This window comes from Pseudophryne corroboree, chromosome 3 (assembly GCF_028390025.1).
Source record: "Pseudophryne corroboree isolate aPseCor3 chromosome 3, aPseCor3.hap2, whole genome shotgun sequence".
NCBI classification, from domain to species: Eukaryota; Metazoa; Chordata; class Amphibia; order Anura; family Myobatrachidae; genus Pseudophryne; species Pseudophryne corroboree.
The window spans coordinates 426,772,066-426,792,441 of record NC_086446.1 but is presented as its reverse complement, the minus strand read 5'-3'; the positions used below and the strand labels follow the sequence as shown (position 1 = coordinate 426,792,441).

The following is a 20,376-nucleotide window of genomic DNA, read 5'->3' as shown; positions in this document are numbered from 1 at the left end:
TCAGAGCTGCGCTCCTACCCTTGTGCCGCCATTCCCGCCGGCGACCCGCTAACCGGGATGCCAGTGCTGTACTCACTACTCTCTATCTTCTGGCTCTGTTAGGGGTGGCGGCGTGCTGCGGGAGGGTACGCTCGCCGTGGTGGGGCTTGCGAATGACTCCCTCAGGAGCTCAGTGTCCTGTCAGTGGAGAAACGGGACCAATAACTCTTTAGGAAGTTGGGCCGTTCTCCCCCCTAAGTCCCACGAAGCAGGCAGTCTGGTGCCAATCAGACCTGCCTGAAAACAACAAACATAAAATAAATGCAGAAAACTCTTCAGGAGCTTCCCTAAGCGTGACTGGCTCCTCCGGGCACATTTTCTAAACTGGGTCTGGTGAGAGGGGCATAGATGGAGGAGCCAGTGCGCACTATTGAATTCTTAAAGTGCCCAAAGCTCCTAGTGGACCTGTCTATACCCCATGGTACTAATGTGGACCCCAGTAACCTCTAGGACGTAAGAGAAATAGCGCTTATCATCTTGAAATTAAAAAAAGAGGGAACATTTTAGGGGCATTTCTTGCTGTGCAGATGGAAGAATGGATATGCTCACTTTGGATGAGAAATGCCTGTGACCATTACCCTTTGCAGTATTCGTCTATACAGATTTTCTGCACACGGGCCTGAGTCAGATGTGGTTGGAGGGACCATCACTGCTGCTTACTTGGAAGCAGCAGCTATGCTCAGATATAGTAATGCAGCAGGAGGAGTCTGGTATAAGTAGACGCCTTCTGCATGCATTTGTGATCCAGTGTTGTGTCTGAGGACCCAGTATCGGATCACCTGCAGCTCCATCAGGTGGCTGAGTGACCCATGGGGTCACACCATCCGGCCACAGCACTTCCTTCTAGAAGGCCGGGAAATCTCCACCAGAAGACAGAAACCCTGGCGTCGGCACTCCCACAAAATGAAGGCGACACGCCTCCGTTATGAGAAAGGGCTGCCTTCGCCACCCCCTCCTCACCCCCAAACATCTGAAGACTGTCAGTCTTCTGACATCTGCAGCCATAGTGCATCTGAAGACATAGGACCCATACGCAAAGTACTGAACATTGGTACTTCGTGTCCTATGTGCCGGATACGTTGAGACCTAAATCAGGCACACAGCTTGGTGCCCTTCTTGTAGTTTGCAGTGACATCTCCTAGTGGAGACTTGGCTTGCACCTTAATGTATGAGGAGGCATCTAGGTACATGGGTGAAAAATCAAGCATAAACTATACATGCTAAAAACTTATTGACTGTTGTGCTGGATGCATTTACAATTAAAACAAATGGTTTGATATGTTGCACCCAATTACATTCTGTAGGTGGACAACCACTTTAAGATGAGATTTCTAATGTTTTATAACACTTTAAAAGAATTCTCCACCTAAAATAACCAATGTGCTGCCTGTGCAGGTGGTGGTGGAACGGAAGATACTACTTCAGTACAATGAGCCTGATGTACAGTATGCTTGTAAGTAAAGCAAAAAAGTAAGCAACTGACCAAAATCATGATGAACTGCAGGTGGGGCAGATGTAACATGTGCAGAGAGATTTGGGAAGGGCGTGTTCAAACTGGAATCTAAATTGCAGTGTAAAAACAAAGCTGTCCAGTATTTGTGGGCTACACGCAAAAGCAGCCAGTATTTACACTGCACAGAAAAAGTATACCCACCCAAATCTAAATCTCTCTGCACGTTACATCTGCCCCACCTGCAGTGCAAAATGGTTTTGCCCAGTTGCTTGCTTTTTTACTTTACTTACAAGCATGAATCTGGCCCTATGTACTGCTCACAGGAAGAACATAGATTTCTTAATATCTATAAGTGGTGAAACCGCTATGACAGCGGATCACAGCAGAGAGTAATCACACCTGCACTGGAGTTACTGTCGGAGAGGTTGCAGTTTGGCTGCTGACAACATCCTTCTTCCCATCCACCTGACCAAAAAAAAAAAGAGAGAGATTTGTGTGAAATAGAAATAAACAAAACGCTTCATTATAAGCTAGGCTCATAAACTGTATATACTGTATGTCTTTATATTCATTTAAGCAAACTAGATAAACGAGTGTATTTCATTTATTCTGTGTACTTTTCTGAAAGACTAGAGCAGTAAGCTATAGATTGTAAGCTTTTGAGCAGAGTCGTCTTACCTCTCTGTCTGTCTGTCTGTTATAACCCAGTCTCTATTTATTATGATTTTGTTCCCAATTGTACACCACTACGGAATATACCGGTGCTATACAAATAACTGTTAATAAATAATAACAAATAAGCAGGGATATCTTTACACCAATGCTGTCGGCAGAATGAAATACCTTTCTGAGGTGAAAAGTCTGTTGTGCTCCTGCTTGACCCTGGTATAGCTTCCTAGTCCTACTAGTCACCCATGAAGGGCCCAGACAACAATATCTTGGTGTATGGAACTCCACTGATCCTACCTGTTCTATACCTGAAATATTTGTCAGCTTTATGCTCAGTTTGATGCCGTCACTTAAGGCCCATACACACTTGAGGATAAAATGAGCGACGTCGTTCATTTAAGCCCTCATCAACGACGTCGCTCATTATATCGTCAAGTGTTTATGCATCCGACGACCACCAATGCGCGGCCCCGCGGGACCCTCGCTTATCTGTGGAGCATGTATGCTCAATTTTCACTATGGTCGTTACCGACCAGAGACGTCGTTGAATGTTTATGGTGTGAACGACCAACGACCAAGCCACTGTTCACCAGCCCTGTTCCCAGCTCATTATTTTAATAAACTGTTCAGCTTGGATGCTTCAACGATGAATGGTCTTTGGTCGTTGGTAGTGTGTATGCTCATGTCGTTTGCTCAGCTGTTCAGGGGAAGTTCAAGGGAAGTCGTTAACGACGGTCGTTAACGACGTGTGCATCGTCAAGTGTGTATGGGCCTTTAGGCTTAGACATTGATCTTCCTGTCCCTGTTGATTTATTTTATTTAAAATAAAGCTATTGCCCAGCTATTTCTACTTCTTGCATAGCTCCAAACAGTGGCAATGATCAACCAGTCTGTTGAGCTAGGCATTTAATGTCAGCTCCCAGACACGCAAACTGTAAAATATAGTGTTATACTTGAAGTCTATATTCCTAATTTTGGAAGCAGAACTGGGGTAACTAGGGAGTCCCACAGAAATCATCATGGCACTACCTGCAAAAAGGGTAGAGCAGCCGTATATAGGGGCTAATTCAGACCTGGACGCAGCCGCGCGTTCGCACGCAGTGGCCGCCTCTAGGAGGTTTGCGCACACGCACAGGCACGACCTTACACATTGTGTGATTGACAGCAGCAGCCGTGGGAAGGGGGGGGGGAGGAGTGGCGGTGGCAGGGGCACGTTTATCCCGAATAGAGCAGGGCCAGTACTGTTTTTTGGGTGGCTGCAAGACATCACACGTAGCCGGTCCGATAAAAAAAAAATTACAGCCAACCGCCTGACAGCCCGGGGTCAACCTTAGTTCCGATGCATCCACTATCTAATTGCCGACGCATCAGGATGGCCGCCTCACACATGCTGGGCAGCCTTGGCCTGTGCTGGGAACCCCAGCGATCTGCGTTCATCTCTGAATATGGTCCACAATCTGCATACCAAAAACAATTATAAATAATCTATTATCACCAAGGAGCAAGAGAGACTTGAAGCAGGTTTTTGACAGTAAAAAAAAATAAGTAAATACATAAAACAAATAGAAAAAAAATGTTGAAATTGCCCATCTCCTGACAATTTACCCGACAAAACATTAAAATAGTGAGAATGTCAATTTACTAAGTGGAGGGCGTAATCTATAAACTATGTACTTTCTTGTTATTTGATGTGTAGTTTGTGTACTAAGCAATTTATTAAAGGTAAAAATAAGATTTTAAACCTACCGGTAAATCTTTTTCTCCTAGTCCGTAGAGGATGCTGGGGACTCCATAAGGACCATGGGGTATAGACGGGCTCCGCAGGAGACATGGGCACCTAAAAGAACTTTCTAGTATGGTGTGCACTGGCTCCTCCCTCTATGCCCCTCCTCCAGACCTCAGTTAGAGAACTGTGCCCAGAGGAGATGGACAATACGAGGAAAGGATTTTGTTAATCTAAGGGCAAGATTCATACCAGCCCACACCAATCATACCATATAACCTGGAATACACATAACCAGTTAACAGTATGAACAAACAACAGTATCGGTCCAAGACCGATTCTAACTGTAACATAACCCTTATGTAAGCAATAACTATATACAAGTCTTGCAGATTTTCCGCACTGGGACGGGCGCCCAGCATCCTCTACGGACTAGGAGAAAAAGATTTACCGGTAGGTTTAAAATCTTATTTTCTCTTACGTCCTAGAGGATGCTGGGGACTCCGTAAGGACCATGGGGTTTATACCAAAGCTCCCAATCGGGCGGGAGAGTGCGGATGACTCTGCAGTACCGACTGAGCAAATGCTAGGTCCTCATCAGCCAGGGTATCAAACTTGTAGAATTTAGCAAAAGTGTTTGACCCCGACCAAGTTGCTGCTCGGCAAAGCTGTAATGCCGAGACGCCCCGGGCAGCCGCCCAAGAAGAGCCCACCTTCCTAGTGGAATGGGCCTTTACTGAATGCGGTAACGGCAATCCAGCCGTAACATAAGCCTGCTGAATCATGTTACAGATCCAGCGAGCAATAGTCTGCTTCGAAGCAGGCGCGCCAATCTTGTTGGCAGCATACAGGACAAACAATGCATCTGTTTTCCTAATTCTAGCCGTCCTGGCTACATACATTTTTAAGGCCCTGATTACATCCAGGGACATGGAATCCTCCAAGTCACTCGTAGCCACAGGCACCACAATAGGTTGGTTCATATGAAATTAAGACACCACCTTGGATAAAAATTGAGGACGAGTCCTCAGTTCCGCTCTATCCACATGAAAAATCAAGTAAGGGCTCTTGTAAGACAAGGCCTCCAATTCTGACACACGCCTCGCAGATGCCAAGGCTAACAACATGACCACCTTCCAGGTGAGAAATTTTAACTCCACCGTTTTAAGGGGTTCAAACCAGTGTGATTTAAGGAACTGCAACACCACGTTCAGGTCCCATGGTGCCACTGGGGGCACAAAAGGAGGCTGGATGTGCAGTACTCCTTGTACAAAAGTCTGGACTTCTGGAAGAAAAGCCAATTCCTTCTGAAAGAATATTGACAAAGCCGAAATCTGTACTTTAACAGAGCCTAACTTTAGGCCCATATCCACTCCTGTCTGTAGGAAGTGGAGAAAACGACCCAGATGGAAATCTTCCGTAGGAGCATTCTTGGTTTCACACCAAGAGACATATTTCCGCCAGATACGGTGATAATGTTTTGACGTCACCTCCTTCCTAGCCTTTATTAGAGTAGGTATGACCTCCTCCGGAATACCCTTCTCCGGTAGGATCCGGCGTTCAACCGCCATGCCGTCAAACGTAACCGCGGTAAGTCTTGGAACAGACAGGGCCTCTGCTGTAACAGGTCCTCTCTTAGAGGAAGAGGCCAAGGATCTTCTGTGAGCATCTCCTGAAAATCTGAGTACCAGGCCCTTCGAGGCCAGTCTGGAACAATGAGTATTGTCTGTACTCTTTTTCGTCTTATGATCCTCAACACTTTTGTGATGAGAGGAAGTGGAGGAAACACATAGACCGACTGGAACACCCATGGCGTTACCAGAGCGTCTACTGCTATTGCCTGAGGGTCCCGGGACCTGGCACAATACCTCCAAAGCTTCTTGTTGAGGCGTGACACCATCATGTCTATTTGAGGAACTCCCCAGAGACCCGTTATCACTGCAAAGACTTCTTGATGAAGTCCCCACTCTCCTAGATGGAGATCGTGTCTGCTGAGGAAGTCTGCTTCCCAGTTGTCCATTCCCGGAATGAAGACAGCTGACAGAGCGCTTACGTGATTTTCCGCCCAGCGAAGAATCCTGGTGGCTTCCGCCATCGCGACTCTGCTTCTTGTCCCGCCTTGGCGGTTCACATGAGCTACTGCTGTGACATTGTCTGATTGAATCAGAACTGGTAGGTTGCGAAGATTCTCCGCTTGTCGAAGGCCGTTGTATATGGCCCTTAGCTCCAACACGTTGATGTGTAGACAGGACTCCTGGTCTGACCATAGTCCCTGAAAATTTCTTCCTTGGGTGACTGCTCCCCATCCTCGGAGGCTCGCGTCCGTGGTTACCAGGATCCAGTCCTGAATGCCGAACCTGCGACCCTCTAGAAGGTGAGCACTTTGTAGCCACCATAGAAGAGACACCCTGGCCCTGGGGGACAGTGTTATTTTTTGATGTAATTGTAGATGGGACCCGGACCATTTGTCCAGAAGATCCCATTGAAACATCCTTGCATGGAACCTGCCGAAGGGAATGGCCTCGTAAGTTGCCACCATTTTCCCCAGAACCCGAGTGCATTGATGAGCTGACACTCTTTTCGGCTTTAGTAGTTCTCGGACCATGTTCTGGAGGTCCTGGACTTTTTCCAACGGGAGGAAAACTTTCTTTTGTTCCGTGTCCAGTATCATGCCTAGGAACGGTAGTCGAGTTGTCGGAACCAACTGTGACTTTGGTAGATTGAGAATCCACCCATGTTGTTGAAGCACTCTCTGAGAGAGTGACACGTTCTCCAGTAATTGCTCTCTTGATCTCGCTTTTATCAGGAGATCATCCAAGTATGGGATAATTGTGACTCCTCGCTTGCGCAGGATCACCATCATTTCCGCCATTATCTTGGTGAAAATCCTCGGGCCGTGGCAGCCCAAACGGCAACGTCTGAAACTGATAATGACAATCCTGTACCGCGAATCTCAGGTACTACTGATGAGAGGGATATATGGGGACATGAAGGTAAGCATCCTTTATGTCCAGTGACACCATAAAATCCCCCCTTCCAGGCAGGCTATCACCGCTCGGAGCGATTCCATCTTGAATTTGAATCTTTTCAGGTACAAGTTCAGGGATTTTAGGTTTAAAATGGGCCTTACCGAACCATCCGGCTTCGGAACCACAAATAGGGTTGAATAATACCCTTTTCCCTGTTGGCTCAGAGGAACCCTGATAATCACTCGCTGCTGACACAGCATTTGAATTGCAGCTAGCACTACTTCCCGCTCTGGGGTAGAAGCTGGTAAGGCCGACTTGAAAAATCGGCGTGGGGGCACCTCTTCGAATTCCAGCTTGTAGCCCTGGGAGACTATTTCTATCACCCAAGGGTCCACGTCTGACTGAACCCAGACTTGGCTGAATAGTCGAAGGCGTGCCCCCACCTGTGCGGACTCCCGCAGGGGAGCCCCAGCGTCATGCGGTAGACTTAGCGGAAGCCGGGGAGGACTTCTGCTCTTGGGAACCAGCCGCAGCAGGTGTCCTCTTGCCTCTACCCTTACCTCTGGCGAGGAAAGAGGAGCCCCGACCTCTTCTGGATCTATGCGACCGAAAGGACTGCATCTGATATTGTGGGGTTTTCTTTTGCTGTTGGGGAACAAAAGCTAAAAAGGTCGACTTACCCGCGGTAGCTGTAGAGATCAGGTCCGCGAGGCCGTCCCCAAACAATACATCACCTTTGTAAGGTAAAACCTCCATATGCCTTTTTGAGTCTGCATCCCCCGTCTATTGGCGGATCCATAAGGCTCTTCTTGCCGAAATAGCCCTAGCATTGGCTCTTGAACCCAGTAAACCAATGTCTCTTTGAGCGTCCCTCATATATAAGACTGCGTCCTTAATATGAGCTAATGTTAAGAAAATTGTATCCCTATCTAGGGTATCAAGGTCAGCTGACAGTGTATCCGTCCAAGCTGCTACTGCACTACATACCCATGCCGACGCAATTGCCGGTCTAAGCAAAGTACCAGTATGAGTGTAGATAGACTTTAGTGTAGTCTCTTGCCTGCGGTCCGCAGGATCCTTGAGGGCCGCTGTGTCAGGAGACGGTAGCGCCACCTTCTTGGAAAGGCGTGTTAAGGCTTTGTCCACTGTGGGAGAGGATTCCCAATGTACCCTGTCCTGTATAGGGAAAGGGTACGTCATAAGAACCCTTTTGGGAATCTGCAGTTTCTTATCTGGAGTTTCCCATGCTTTCACATAACTCATTAATTTCATGGGAAGGAGGAAAGTTTATAACTTCTTTCTTTCCCTTAAACATGTGTATCCTCGTGTCGGGCACCGAGGGCTCATCAGTGATATGTAACACATCTTTTATTGCAATAATCATGCACTGAATACTTTTTGTCACCCTGGGGTGCAATCTTGCTTCATCATAGTCAACACTGGAATCAGAGTCCTTGTCGGTATCTGTGTCCCTTATTTGTGAGAAGGGACTTTTCTGAGACCCCGACGGGTCCTGTGAGTCGGTATAATCCGTAGATTGATTACCTGCCGACGCACTGGACTCTGCTTTGTCCAGTCTTTTATGCAGTGAAGCTACACTAGCATTTAACATATGCCACATAGCCATCCAATCCTGAGTCGGCACCGCCGACTGAGACACACCACTCATCTGTTCCACCTCCTCTTTGGATAAGCCTTCCGTTTCAGACATGCCGACACACGTACCGACACCCCACACACACTGGGATATAACTATAAGGGGACAATTCCCTAAAGAAGGCCCTTTGGAGAGACAGAGAGAGAGTATGCCAGCACACACCAGCACCAACTGACCCAGGAAAAAAAAAAACCAGATAGTGCTTTTATATATATAAATGTATATAGATTTCCCCACTCACTGCGCCTTAATTATGTGCCCCCCTCTCTTTTTTTCAGCCCTCTGATGCTCAGCAGGGGAGAGTCCGGGGAGCCAGCGTTCTCTGCAGCCTCTGTGGAGAAAATGGCGCTGGTTAGTGCTGAGGGATCAAGCTCCGCCCCCTCGCGTGGCGGGCTTCGGTCCCGCTCGTGAATTTGAAAAAAATGGCGGGGATCCGTAGTTTACTGCATCCGCAGCCTAACTACATACTTTTTTGCCTAAAACGAGGTTTATTGCTGCCCAGGGTGCCCCCCCTGCGCCCTGCACCCATCAGTGCCATGTGTGTGTGTAAGTGTCGGAGCAATGGCGCGCAGCTTCCTGCTGCGCGCTTACCTCATGAAGATCTTAAGTCTTCTGCCGCCTGATGTCTTCTTTTGTCTGACATACTCACCCGGCTTCTTTTTTCCGGCATCTGTGAGGAGGATGGCGGCGCGGCTCCAGGACGAACCCCAGGGTGAGACCTGTGTTCCGACTCCCTCTGGAGCTAATGGTGTCCAGTAGCCTAAGAAGCAGAGCCCTTAACTCTTAAGAAGTGGGTCTGCTTCTCTCTCCTCAGTCCCACGATGCAGGGAGTCTGTTGCCAGCAGAGCTCCCTGAAAATAAAAAACCTAACAAAATTCTTTTTACAGAAAACTCAGGAGAGCTCCCTGTAATGCACCCTATCTCCTCTGGGCACAAGATCTAACTGAGGTCTGGAGGAGGGGCATAGAGGGAGGAGCCAGTGCACACCATACTAGAAAGTTCTTTTAGGTGCCCATGTCTCCTGCGGAGCCCCTCTATACCCCATGGTCCTTACGGAGTCCCCAGCATCCTCTAGGACGTAAGAGAAAAGTTCATATCAGATAGCAAGAAATGCTAGGTCTCAAACCGCAGTTTGTAGAACTTAGGGGGTCATTCAGATCTGATCGCTGGTGTGCATTTTCGCACAGGAGGTGATCAGATCTGAACTGTGCATGCGTATGCACCGTACTGCGCCGGTGCGTCGCACGGCTGCAAAGGGGATCGCAGGTCAGTGACGGGATTGTGTGAAGGATCCATTCGCACAGGCGTTCGCAAGGAGATTGACAGGAAGAGGCCGTTTGTGGGTGGCAACTTTCTGGGAGTGTTCGGAAAAACACAGGCAGGCTCAAGCGTTTTCAGGGAGGGTGTCTGACGTCCAATCCGGCCCCGAACAGCCTGATGTGATCGCAGCGGCTGAGTAAGTCCTGGCCTGCACAAAATCAGTTTGTACAGCTCTGCTAAATATGCGATCGCACACTTGCACAGCGAAAATACACTACCCCTATAGGCGGCGACTATCTGACTGCAGGACTGCAAAAATCGCTGCTCAGTGATCAGATCTGAATTGGGCCATATGGCTAAGGCCACACATAGCGGCCAAGCGGGTCCGGCTTGGCCGGGAGGGGGGTTCTTTGTTCACACGGATCCTGTTGTGCACGGATCCTGTCCCGCAGAACAGGATCCGGCCAGTGACACACAGGATTTCAATGTAACACAGGCGGTCATTCCGAGGTGATCGCTCGCTAGCAGTCTTTAGCAGCCGTGCAAACACATTGCCGCCGCCCACTGGGGAGTGTATTTTTGCTTTGCAGAAGAATCTTTTTGGGCAAAACAAGACCAGCCCTGTAGTTACTCTTCGTGTGCGTTGATTCTAACGACGGTGGGACGGCTTTTGACGCATTTTTCTAAGCACTCCCTAAAAACAGTCGGTTGACACCCAGAAACGCCCACTTCATGTCAATCTTCCTACGTTCTGCCGTGCGACTGAAAGCTTAGCTAGAACCTGTGCAAAACCATTGCAAAACCTGTGCAAAAACGTTGTACCCGTACGTCGCGCGTGCGCATTGCGGTGCATACGCATGCGCAGAAATGCTGTTTTTTAGCCTGATTGCTGCGCTGTGAACAACGGCAGCTAGCGATCAACTCGGAATGACCCCCACAATGCGGCACAGCCGCACTGTATGAACACATACATTGAAATGTATGTGTTCACACTGAAATTCCGTTGTCCTGCCGTCCAGTTCAACCGCAGCATGCTGCGGTCGGACCCAGCAGCGGCGGGACTGCTGCACATGTGCACTCTCCTTCCGGCCAAGCGGGTCCCGCTAAACGGGACCCACTTGGCCACTATGTGTGGCCGTAGCCCAACTGTGATACAAACTGTTCCAATTGTACAGCAGTTTGCCAAGCCACATGACAAACTGCTGCTGAACAGTCAATAAACAGATGGCTTCCAAGGAGCACACACTACATAATGACACAAGCTCTGTTGAGCCCGGCTAGTAAATCAGTAGCTTCCAATTATGATTATGTGGTCAAAGGAAGAATGACAACTTAGGTTATGTTTTTATTGGGATAAAAATTCCTAATCCTCGATGGGCTCCACTGCTTGAGGGCCCACCACCTCCTCTAGTGGTCAGGTTACTGACTGTGCACTTCAATGATATACTGTTACTCTATTAGAGGGTCAGATACCTGGTAGAGCAGAACTACTGATGAACATGGCTGCTTGGTTCGCTTCTATAGAAATTAAACCAAGATTCACCCTCCTGCCAATCAAATTCTGTGGTCATGACACAACCCTGTCCTCTCCTCTTGTTTTCTGTCGGCTTCATTTCTCTATTTTTGCCTTTTACGCAACTGTGTTTTATTGTCTTGGACATGTACTATTGACTTTTTGCTATTACCTGTCAATAACATTTTTTGAAAAACATATCAGCACAGTTCCTGCCAGTGACTGGAATCAAATTGTGGCTCTCCATTCATTCACTAACCTATTATGTCATCCCAGTGGTAAGAGCTTAGATAGTTGAATATGTAATATAATGACATGTATTTCACTTTTATTAGACCTAATACAGTTCTCATTGACTTTAAACACTGGCTGGTTAGTACCTGGGTCCCCTATCACACGTACAGTGCACTAATGTGGTATACAGAAGTAGCCATGCTCATCTTTGCTGCGATGTAGCATGCTGCAATACATCTTGCTGCATGGAGTGTGAGGCTGCGAATAGTCGCAGCCTGGCACGCCATGCAGCATGCCATGATGCAACATGCCGCATCGCAGTGAGATGTGCATGGCTACATCTGTATATAGGCAGGATCACCATTATGTGCTTAATTATTATATGTTACAGTATACTCAGTGGTGTCACTGGGGTCGGTGTCACTCAGTTCTCCAAGTAGACCCAGCGTGTGTGTCCAAAAAGGAGGCATGGTCTCAAAAGGAAGGGGCATGGTCTTCTGACACGCCCCTATTTTGAACACACTGGGGGCATGCCTAGCACTCCTGGAGTTGCTGGGTTGCCCCCAGAGATTCTCTCAACACTGGAATCTGTTGTTGAAAGATATTATCACGTCACTGTGAAGGAGCAGGCATTTTGGTGTCACCATCTTAGATGGTGACACCTGCTGTGGTCTGCACCCCCTTAGTGATACCAATGATTATACTGCATTCCTAGTACTACGGTGTACTCATTAAAGTGCATTTCTATATTCATTTCTAAAGAGTTAATGACCATTTACTCTCTAATGATTAGCCAAGCCTCTGTGGTGACTGGCCACACCCCTGTGGTAGCTGGCCACACCCTCAGACCCAGCACCATAATAGGACTTCACAGCGCCATTTGAAATACCCGCACTCCCTGAGCGCATGGCATCATAAAGCGGTACCTTAGGGGGTGGGTTGGTTGGCAGCACCACGACTGAAGCAGCGACGCGCTGACCTAAGAACATGCATGGCCGGAGCATCCAATGTAGGGTCTTAGGACCTGCAATGGTGCCGTAAGAACCCCTAGTTACAACCCTGCCTTAACCCTTTTGTTATGGAGGGCAAGTGGTGCACGTCTTCCAGATATACAGCTAGACTTCGGAGGACAAGCACCACTTGTCCTCCACAGCGAGGGGCTGCATTACAATTTTTTATTTTACCAAAGTCACTTTTGTTCCTGGGTGGTGAATGGGAGGTGGCCTGAAGTGAATGAAAAAATAGTCTGTCTCATGGGCATGTAATGGGAGTGTTGCAGGTGTGTCAGTGAAAGCAACGTTCCAAGATGCCCAGCCACTACCACAGAGACCATACTCAGAGAAACGTCACCTGCCATAGGACTGTCGATGGTGGCGTGATGGTACACCGATGGTGGCGAGCCAAGAATCACCAGCGTTGTTACTGTGTGCACAGACGCTGACAAGCAGGAGGCGTCTACTTATATCAGATACCTCCTGCTACATTACCATATTAGAGCTTCCATGTAAGCAGCAGCAATGGCACCTCCGACCACATCTGAATCAGGCCCCATATTACTTGTACTTACTGAAGAGCAAGATATTATAGAATGAGTCGTAAAGCTCCTTCCACCTACAGAACCTTTTCAAGGGCTACACGTTAAGATAAATGACATAGTAAGTTAATGATGACAAATATATAAATGCATGTTATATTTTCTACCTGGTATCCAATCACATGGATTTTCTTTCCTATACTGTAATACTAGTTTTGCATCCTGGCACTAAAAGCCTTCTTAGTGGTTACTACTAATGTGACAGGGTAGAATGTTGTTACCTGAGTGGTTTGCGTTGTGGTGATCTGTATTTGCGTAATGTTCTCTCCATCCGTCCTGCTTGCTGTAGTCACACTGGTGGTGACCTCTTTCTGCACTGGCTTCAGCTGTGACTGTAATGATGGAAAATTGTTACTAGAAATACTGCGTAGTAGGTGACTATTTAGGTGTGCCAGGCACAGGACAACACTTTATGAGCATATATACATTTTAAGGACACATGTAGTAGCTATGACCATGCACAGGATGAATAAATGACGTTCAATACCATGATGACAAAAATACAATGTACATTCACATGCTACAAATACTCTTGATGTCATGTGGCAGACACATGACATGATTCAGAGCAATGGCCACACACAATGGATGTTGCTAACATGCATATCGGAAGTAACATACTGTATAACGTGGTGACATGCAGTATGAGGTCACAAGCTGAGAACATTATACACACAAACACAGCAGTGGATAAAACATATGCAGATGTCCATAGATACAGCATTTCTAAATAAATGTAATTGAATATATCATGCATTTTCCAGCACCTCCAATGCAACGATGGCACAGGTGATATATTCACTGGTCAGAATTACAACATGGATAAGGGTACGTGTGGATGCTCATTCCCATGCTGTAACTGTGTACCTCCGCTGTCTCCACCTCTGTTGTCTCCTCTTCCAGCCTGTCGTCCTCATGTGCATTCTGGGGAGCTGTTGCAGGATTATTTTCAGGTGTACCGCCGGACCCATCTCCCTGGTCTCTGTGCAACTCGGGTAGGCTGCGGGTGAAGTCTTCAAAGCCTACGTTGGAGTGGTAATCTCCAATGACAGTGAAGTCCACCTCTGCTTCTAGGCTGGATGTAGAGCTGACTGTTATGCTTGAGCACTTCCTCTCAATGCTCAGCTGGTTTTCTTTTAGAAGCCCTGCACTTTGTTCCTCCTCGCCTCCTGTCCGTCCTTCCTCTGCTTCCCTGCTGCTCACTCTCTAAGAGAATTCAAAAAGCCATGATAGGGAAAAGTCGCAGTGAGACAAACTTGAAAGAGGTGGATGGCATGATGCGTTCAGATGGGTTTGTGACTTTGCCCTTCCAAAACAATTTGGAATAATACTTCATACACAGGGCTAGCAGTAAGGAAAATGCACCATATTTGTTTCATGTAAACAAGAAATCTGGCAAGCACATATCCAACTACAACAAGACATCTACTGGCCAACACGAGGATCTTTTCCACTACAGTGACATTTGATGTCTTGTCCACCGAAGAGTAAAGAATAGGTTTTAGTGTACAGTAAAACATGATCAGCAGATCACCACTTGCTTACTATGTCAGATGAGGATCATAAGATAATTACAGTCTATATTTGGAATCCTATACTAAGTAGACACATACTAATGTATCCCATCATGGAGAGTTGACTTTTTAGAACTCATTTCAGTAGACAAGTTGGAGGGATAAATATGAGAGCTCTTTACTATTAACCTTTTTATTCAATTAGTTTTATTTACGAATCAATATGTACAGTAATGACTGCAGTGTATTCACGGCAATTTCATAGATCATGTTCTAGATTTACACAGACATAGACTGGTCTAAATCCCACCAAGTCAGTGAACGGCATTGTGCGAGCAGAATCAGGGCAGGATATGGCCCTGACCTGAAAAAGGACAATCCCGGATTTCCTATAACCCTGGTCCGGCAGGGAGACATCTTTGAGGGCAGATGGGATATCCCTTTCCTCCCAGGATGTTGGTTCGAGAGGTTGACTCTAGAGTAGGAAAGAAGGGTTAGAGCAGTGGTTCTCAACCTCGGTCCTCACGTACCCCCAACAGTTCATGTTTTCCAGGTCTCCTCACAGGATTGCAAGTGAAATAATTAGCTCCACCTGTGGGTCTTTTATAATGTGTCAGTGAGTATTGAGTACACCTGTTCAACTGCTAGGTGACCTGGAAAACATGAACTGTTGGGGGTACTTGAGGACCGAGGTTGAGAACCACTGGGTTAGAGTAAAAGATTCCCAAGGGGCAGACAGCAAGACCTGCAGCACGATGCATGAGACTGATGCTGTGCAGTACAGCATCAAAGCGAGGCCAGAGTGGACCCAGATTCACTAAGCTGTATTAAATTAATGCCAAAGTTCCACATTGGACAGTGTATTCTGCTCTTTTGTCCACAGCTGGTCAGGAAAGGAAAGGAAAGGATGGGAAGAGATAAACTGTGAAAAAAGGGAAAAGAGGGTAAAATGAGGGAGGACATTAAAGGAAAATATTAACATAAATGAATGAAGACAATAAAGAGAAAGACAAGTTGACAACACAATCATGTAATTCTCCATGTGGATCAAGTTGGCCATTATGCCGCTGAGGCTTTTAAAAACATAGTACATACAGTACTATTCCCAGGCTTAATGCAGCCCAGTGAATCAGTGTCCAGATGTGCAGCACAAAAGCAAGAAATCAGCAGCCTCAGTGCAGTGAGTAGGGAGGAGGTGGGATGGAGATTAGTAACCCCTTCATTTCCAGGAGCAAAACACAAGGCTTTTCAATCCACTCATGTATTTAACATGGGGTATGAACTGCAGGCTACCTGCCAAGCATGGATTTTCCCAGTCGAATAAGAAATAGCTGTAGGAGCCAATGAATCACTGTAATGTCACTGAAAACGCCTGATTCCTGGAGAGAGGGAGATGTATTTTAGTGGTGCTACCAGTTTAGTTAAGAAGAGGATGGGGTTGTACCTCTCTCTTTAGCCCTCCTCCAGCTCTCCCTCCCGTCTCCTCTTTTGCTTCCATGCGTTTCGGGCTGATATTTGGGGACGGGGTATTTTAAGCCAGACGGTACTCCAGCGTGAAGCAGATGGTGGGAGAGGATTGGCACAGACAGGCAGACAGATCCCATTATGACACCATGCCCCTCCGTATACACATACAGTGGCCCGGCGTGCTAGCCAAACCACAACACGCCATCGCTAAGCAGATTTGGTGTCATTTTCCCTCCCCCCTTACAAACATGCTGCTCAGGACTGGGCACAGTTACCGCCACATCTGTGAGTGTTATTTCACAGCCAGAATCCGGAGAAGACAGGTCCCCAGGAGTGTCAGTTGTGGATTCAGCTGGACTGATATTTCCTTCCTGATAAGGGGAAGCATGATGCCTCGGATTCGGTTGGAGAAGAATTCGTTCACTCTGGTTACTATCTGCAGCTAACTCCTGATGACCCCGCTCCCTGGGAATGGTCACTGGTAATGGTATAATTGTTGGTAGCATAAAATGAAGCACTGGTGGACCCCAATCTTCCAATGGTAAATCATCTGTGCCCCTTTCAGCTGTCATTTGTACACTTGAAGACAGTGGTTCACTTGGCAATCGAGACGTTCCAGCCTCTTCATCACTATCTGTGCTTGTTGCTTGGCCTTCTTCTATCATTTCTTCAATGTGGTCATCTGGCATCAGAATATCAGTTGTGACATATTCCCGTAACATTTTCTTTGCTGTTTCATCCCGCTGGCTCTCGTCTTTTCTGTCATTATATATAACAGTATGTGATAACCCATGTTTTTGATGGGATAATGCAGCGATGTTCATATCCTCTGGGATTTCTGCTTTCTCAAGCTGTTGGTATCCAGAACTCTCACACCATATTAAAGGCTTCTGTTGCTCATCCCACTGGACCTCATTGTGCCACTCACCTTCTGTATCATCAGCACTGTCTTCAGCTTCTTCTTCTTCTTCACACACAATGACACGCCTGCTGTCCCCAAACGCTACAAAGGTTCTGCTCATGTCATGAGATCTTTCTGATGATTCAAATGCCACTACTCCTCTCCCTATCTTCTTCATGGAGAGTTCTTCTCCTCCTATTTCCTTTATTACTGTTGGATCTGATGCTTCTCCCTTGCTCCGGGCATGGCCTTGTTTTACATTCTCCAACTTGATTGCCCATTCTCTGTTGTCCTCGGCAGGTGCACCATCTGGTGCTGTCCTTGCTCTGTTTTCCACTTTATCCCATTCGCTGGTCACCATCACCAGGCGTTCCTCCCTTTGCGTTAACCTGATTCTTCTCTCCATTCCTTTTTTCACTACCACTGCTTTCTCGCTACCTCGCTCTTCTGTTAGGTCCACGATTTCTCTTTCCTCCCTATCAGTTTGAAGCTGGTCTTTTTGGAGGTGATCTTCCTTTGTGGGGCACATATCATGTCCAGAAATTTGGACAGTCTGGTGTTTTGGCACTTCTTCAAATGATGTATAAGAGTTTTCGGCTGTCCTCTCTATAAAAACCCACTGCTCCATGCCCTGCATGGTAACCAGAGCAAGATGGATTAGCAGCGGACGTACAGTGAGAGTAAGAATGGTCATTATATTACATCTCTCTCCTGTTTTCCTGAACTGGAGATGCTTTGAAAGCAAGATTTGTATACACTGTATGCTAATTACACTACACAGAGAATACTTCTTATCATATTATCTAAGTATAACTGACTATGCTTACTAATGGAGTCTCTATACGTGTATAATAGATGTACAGCACTTTAAAGATATAGGGGGAGATGTACTAAGCAGTGATAAAAGTGGAGAGGTGAGCCAGTGGAGAAGTTGCCCATGGCAACCAATCATCATTGAAGTAACATTTAGAATTTGCATACTATGAAAGTATACAGAGCAGCTGATTGGTTGCCGTGGGCAACTTCTCCACTGGCTTACATATCCATTTTTATAACTGCTTAGTACAACTCCCTCATAGAGGGGCAGATGTACTAAGCCTCGGAGAGTGATAAAGTGGAGAGAAATAAACTACCAACCAATCAGCTCCTAACTGCCATGTAACAGGCTGTGTTTACAAAATGGCAGTTAGGAGCTGACTGGTTGGTAGTTTATCTCACTCCACTTTATCACTCTCCAAGGTTTAGTACATCTCCCCCAGAGCATCTAAGCACTGATAAGTAATGACAACATTGCTCTTTCTTTTAATGGGTCTTATTTACAAAGAAACTATAAACAAAATGTAAATAGCATTTTGAGAGGAATTCACTCAGATTAAAAACAACAACAAAAAACTATTTTTTAGTAACATTACAGCACTGGTGCACACAGGAAAGAAATACTATTGTAATATTTGTGTCCCAGCATCATGGACACCCTATATATATCCTGCGTCGAACCTGGTCTTACTGCGGCTGAGCTGAGACCTGGTAGTCGTCAGTGAGCTCAGTCTGACAGCAAATCAGAATAAATAAAGAAATAATCTGTCTGATCACTGCTAGATTGTCCCCATACAGCTGAGGAGCTGAGTCTCAGCAGGAAGGTAAAAACATGCATGGGGATGTGTTGTTACAGAGATAATAAGTGGAATGTGTTACTACAGAGGTGACAGAGGGGAATGTGTTGCTACAGGGGAAAGTACTATTAGAAAGGGGCTGTGTGGAATGCATTGCTACAGAGGCGATGTGTTGAATGTATTACTATAAAGATGATGTGTAGAACGTGCTATTACAGATGTGACGGTGCACGTGCTACTACACAGGTAATACGTTGTACTACACAGATGACATATGCAATGTGTTTCCACAGAGATGACAAAAAGCTGAGGGGCGATGTTTCTACAGAGGTGACATATGGAATGTGTTTCCAAAGTGGTGACGGAGAACTGAGGAGGGGGGGGGTACTACAGGTGTGACATATGTAATGTGTTGTTACAGAGATCGGGAGGGGAAGGGGGGGGGGGATATTACTATAGAGGTAGTTTGTAGAATGTGCTACCATAGAGAGAATGAGTGGGATGTGTTGCTTCACAGGTAATGGGTGGAATGTGTTACTATAGAGGTGACGGGTAGAAATTGTTACTTCAGAGGTGAGGTGTGGGATTTGCTATTAAAGAAGTGATGGGTGGAATGTTTTATTACAAAGGTGATTGTGGAATGTATTATTACAGAAGAGAATGCGGTGCGGTGTGGTTGGTGCATACTAAGGTGATGTGAGAATTTTTTTTTCACCAGAGGTGAGGGAGGTTAATGTGGTAATATTACTATAGACACAATGAAGAATGTGCATCATGGGAGGGGTGGGAATGTGTTACAATAGATGTAATGGAGAATGTGTGTCGGAGGAAGTATGAGTGGGGGAATGTGTTACTGTAGACACAATGGAAATGTATGTCGGGGGTGAGTGGGGTAATGTGTTACTATAGACATGATGGAGAATGTGCGTCATGGGAAGGGTGGGAATGGGAATGTGTTACAATAGATGTGATGGAGAATGCGTGTCAGGGGAGGGGTGAGAGGGGGAATGTGTTACTATAGACACGATGGAGAATATGTGTTGGGGGGGTGAGTGGGAGAATGTGTTACTATAGACATGATGGAGAATGTGCGTCGGGTGGGGGGGGGGGGTAATGTGTTACTACTATAGACACGATGGAGATTGTGTGGCGGGGGGGGGGGTGAGTGGGGGAATGTTTTACTATAGACACGAAGGAAAATGTGTGTAAAGGAAGGGGTGAGTGGGGGAATGTGTTACTATAGACACAATGGAGAACGTGCGTCGGGGGGGGGGGGGGGGTGAGAGGGGAATGTGTTACTATAGACACAAAGGAGAACGTGCGTCGGAGGGGGGGGGGGTGAGTGGGGAATGTGTTACTATAGACACAATGGAGAACGTGCGTGGGGGGGGGGGTGAGGGGGTAATGTGTTACTATAGACACAATGGAGAACGTGCGTCGGGGGGGGTGAGTGGGGAATGTGTTACTATAGACACAATGGAGAACGTGCGTCGGGGGGGGGGGGGGGTGAGTGGGGATTGTGTTACTATAGACACAATGGAGAACGTGCGTCGGGGGGGTGAGAGGGGGAATGTGTTACTGTAGACTGGATGTAGAATGTGTGTCAGGGGAGGGGTGAGGGGGGAATGTGTTACTGTAGACGTGATGGAGAATGTGCATCAGGGGAGGGATGAGTGGGAGAATGTATTACTATAGACACAAAGGAGAATGTGCGTCGGGAGGGGAGGGGTGAGAGGGGGAATGTGTTACTGTAGACGTGATGGAGAATGT

At 46.8% G+C, this 20,376-nt stretch overlaps 1 protein-coding gene across 7 annotated transcripts in view; it reads right to left on the bottom strand.

The window, feature by feature from the left end:
• Positions 1-20,376, bottom strand: part of EPB41L1 (erythrocyte membrane protein band 4.1 like 1) — a 233,597-nt gene that overhangs the window by 44,945 nt on the left and 168,276 nt on the right. For 6 of the 7 annotated variants that reach the window (XM_063960309.1, XM_063960307.1, XM_063960311.1 and 3 more), the window contains 5 exons: positions 16,368-17,624; positions 14,990-15,100; positions 13,979-14,317; positions 13,333-13,443; positions 1,892-1,957 (listed from right to left, as the gene is read on the bottom strand). In XM_063960309.1, coding sequence (XP_063816379.1) covers positions 1,892-1,957; positions 13,333-13,443; positions 13,979-14,317; positions 14,990-15,100; positions 16,368-17,624 — 1,884 coding nt within the window. The remainder of the gene's footprint in view (positions 1-1,891; positions 1,958-13,332; positions 13,444-13,978; positions 14,318-14,989; positions 15,101-16,367; positions 17,625-20,376) is intronic. The other variant, XM_063960314.1, reaches the window with a different exon arrangement.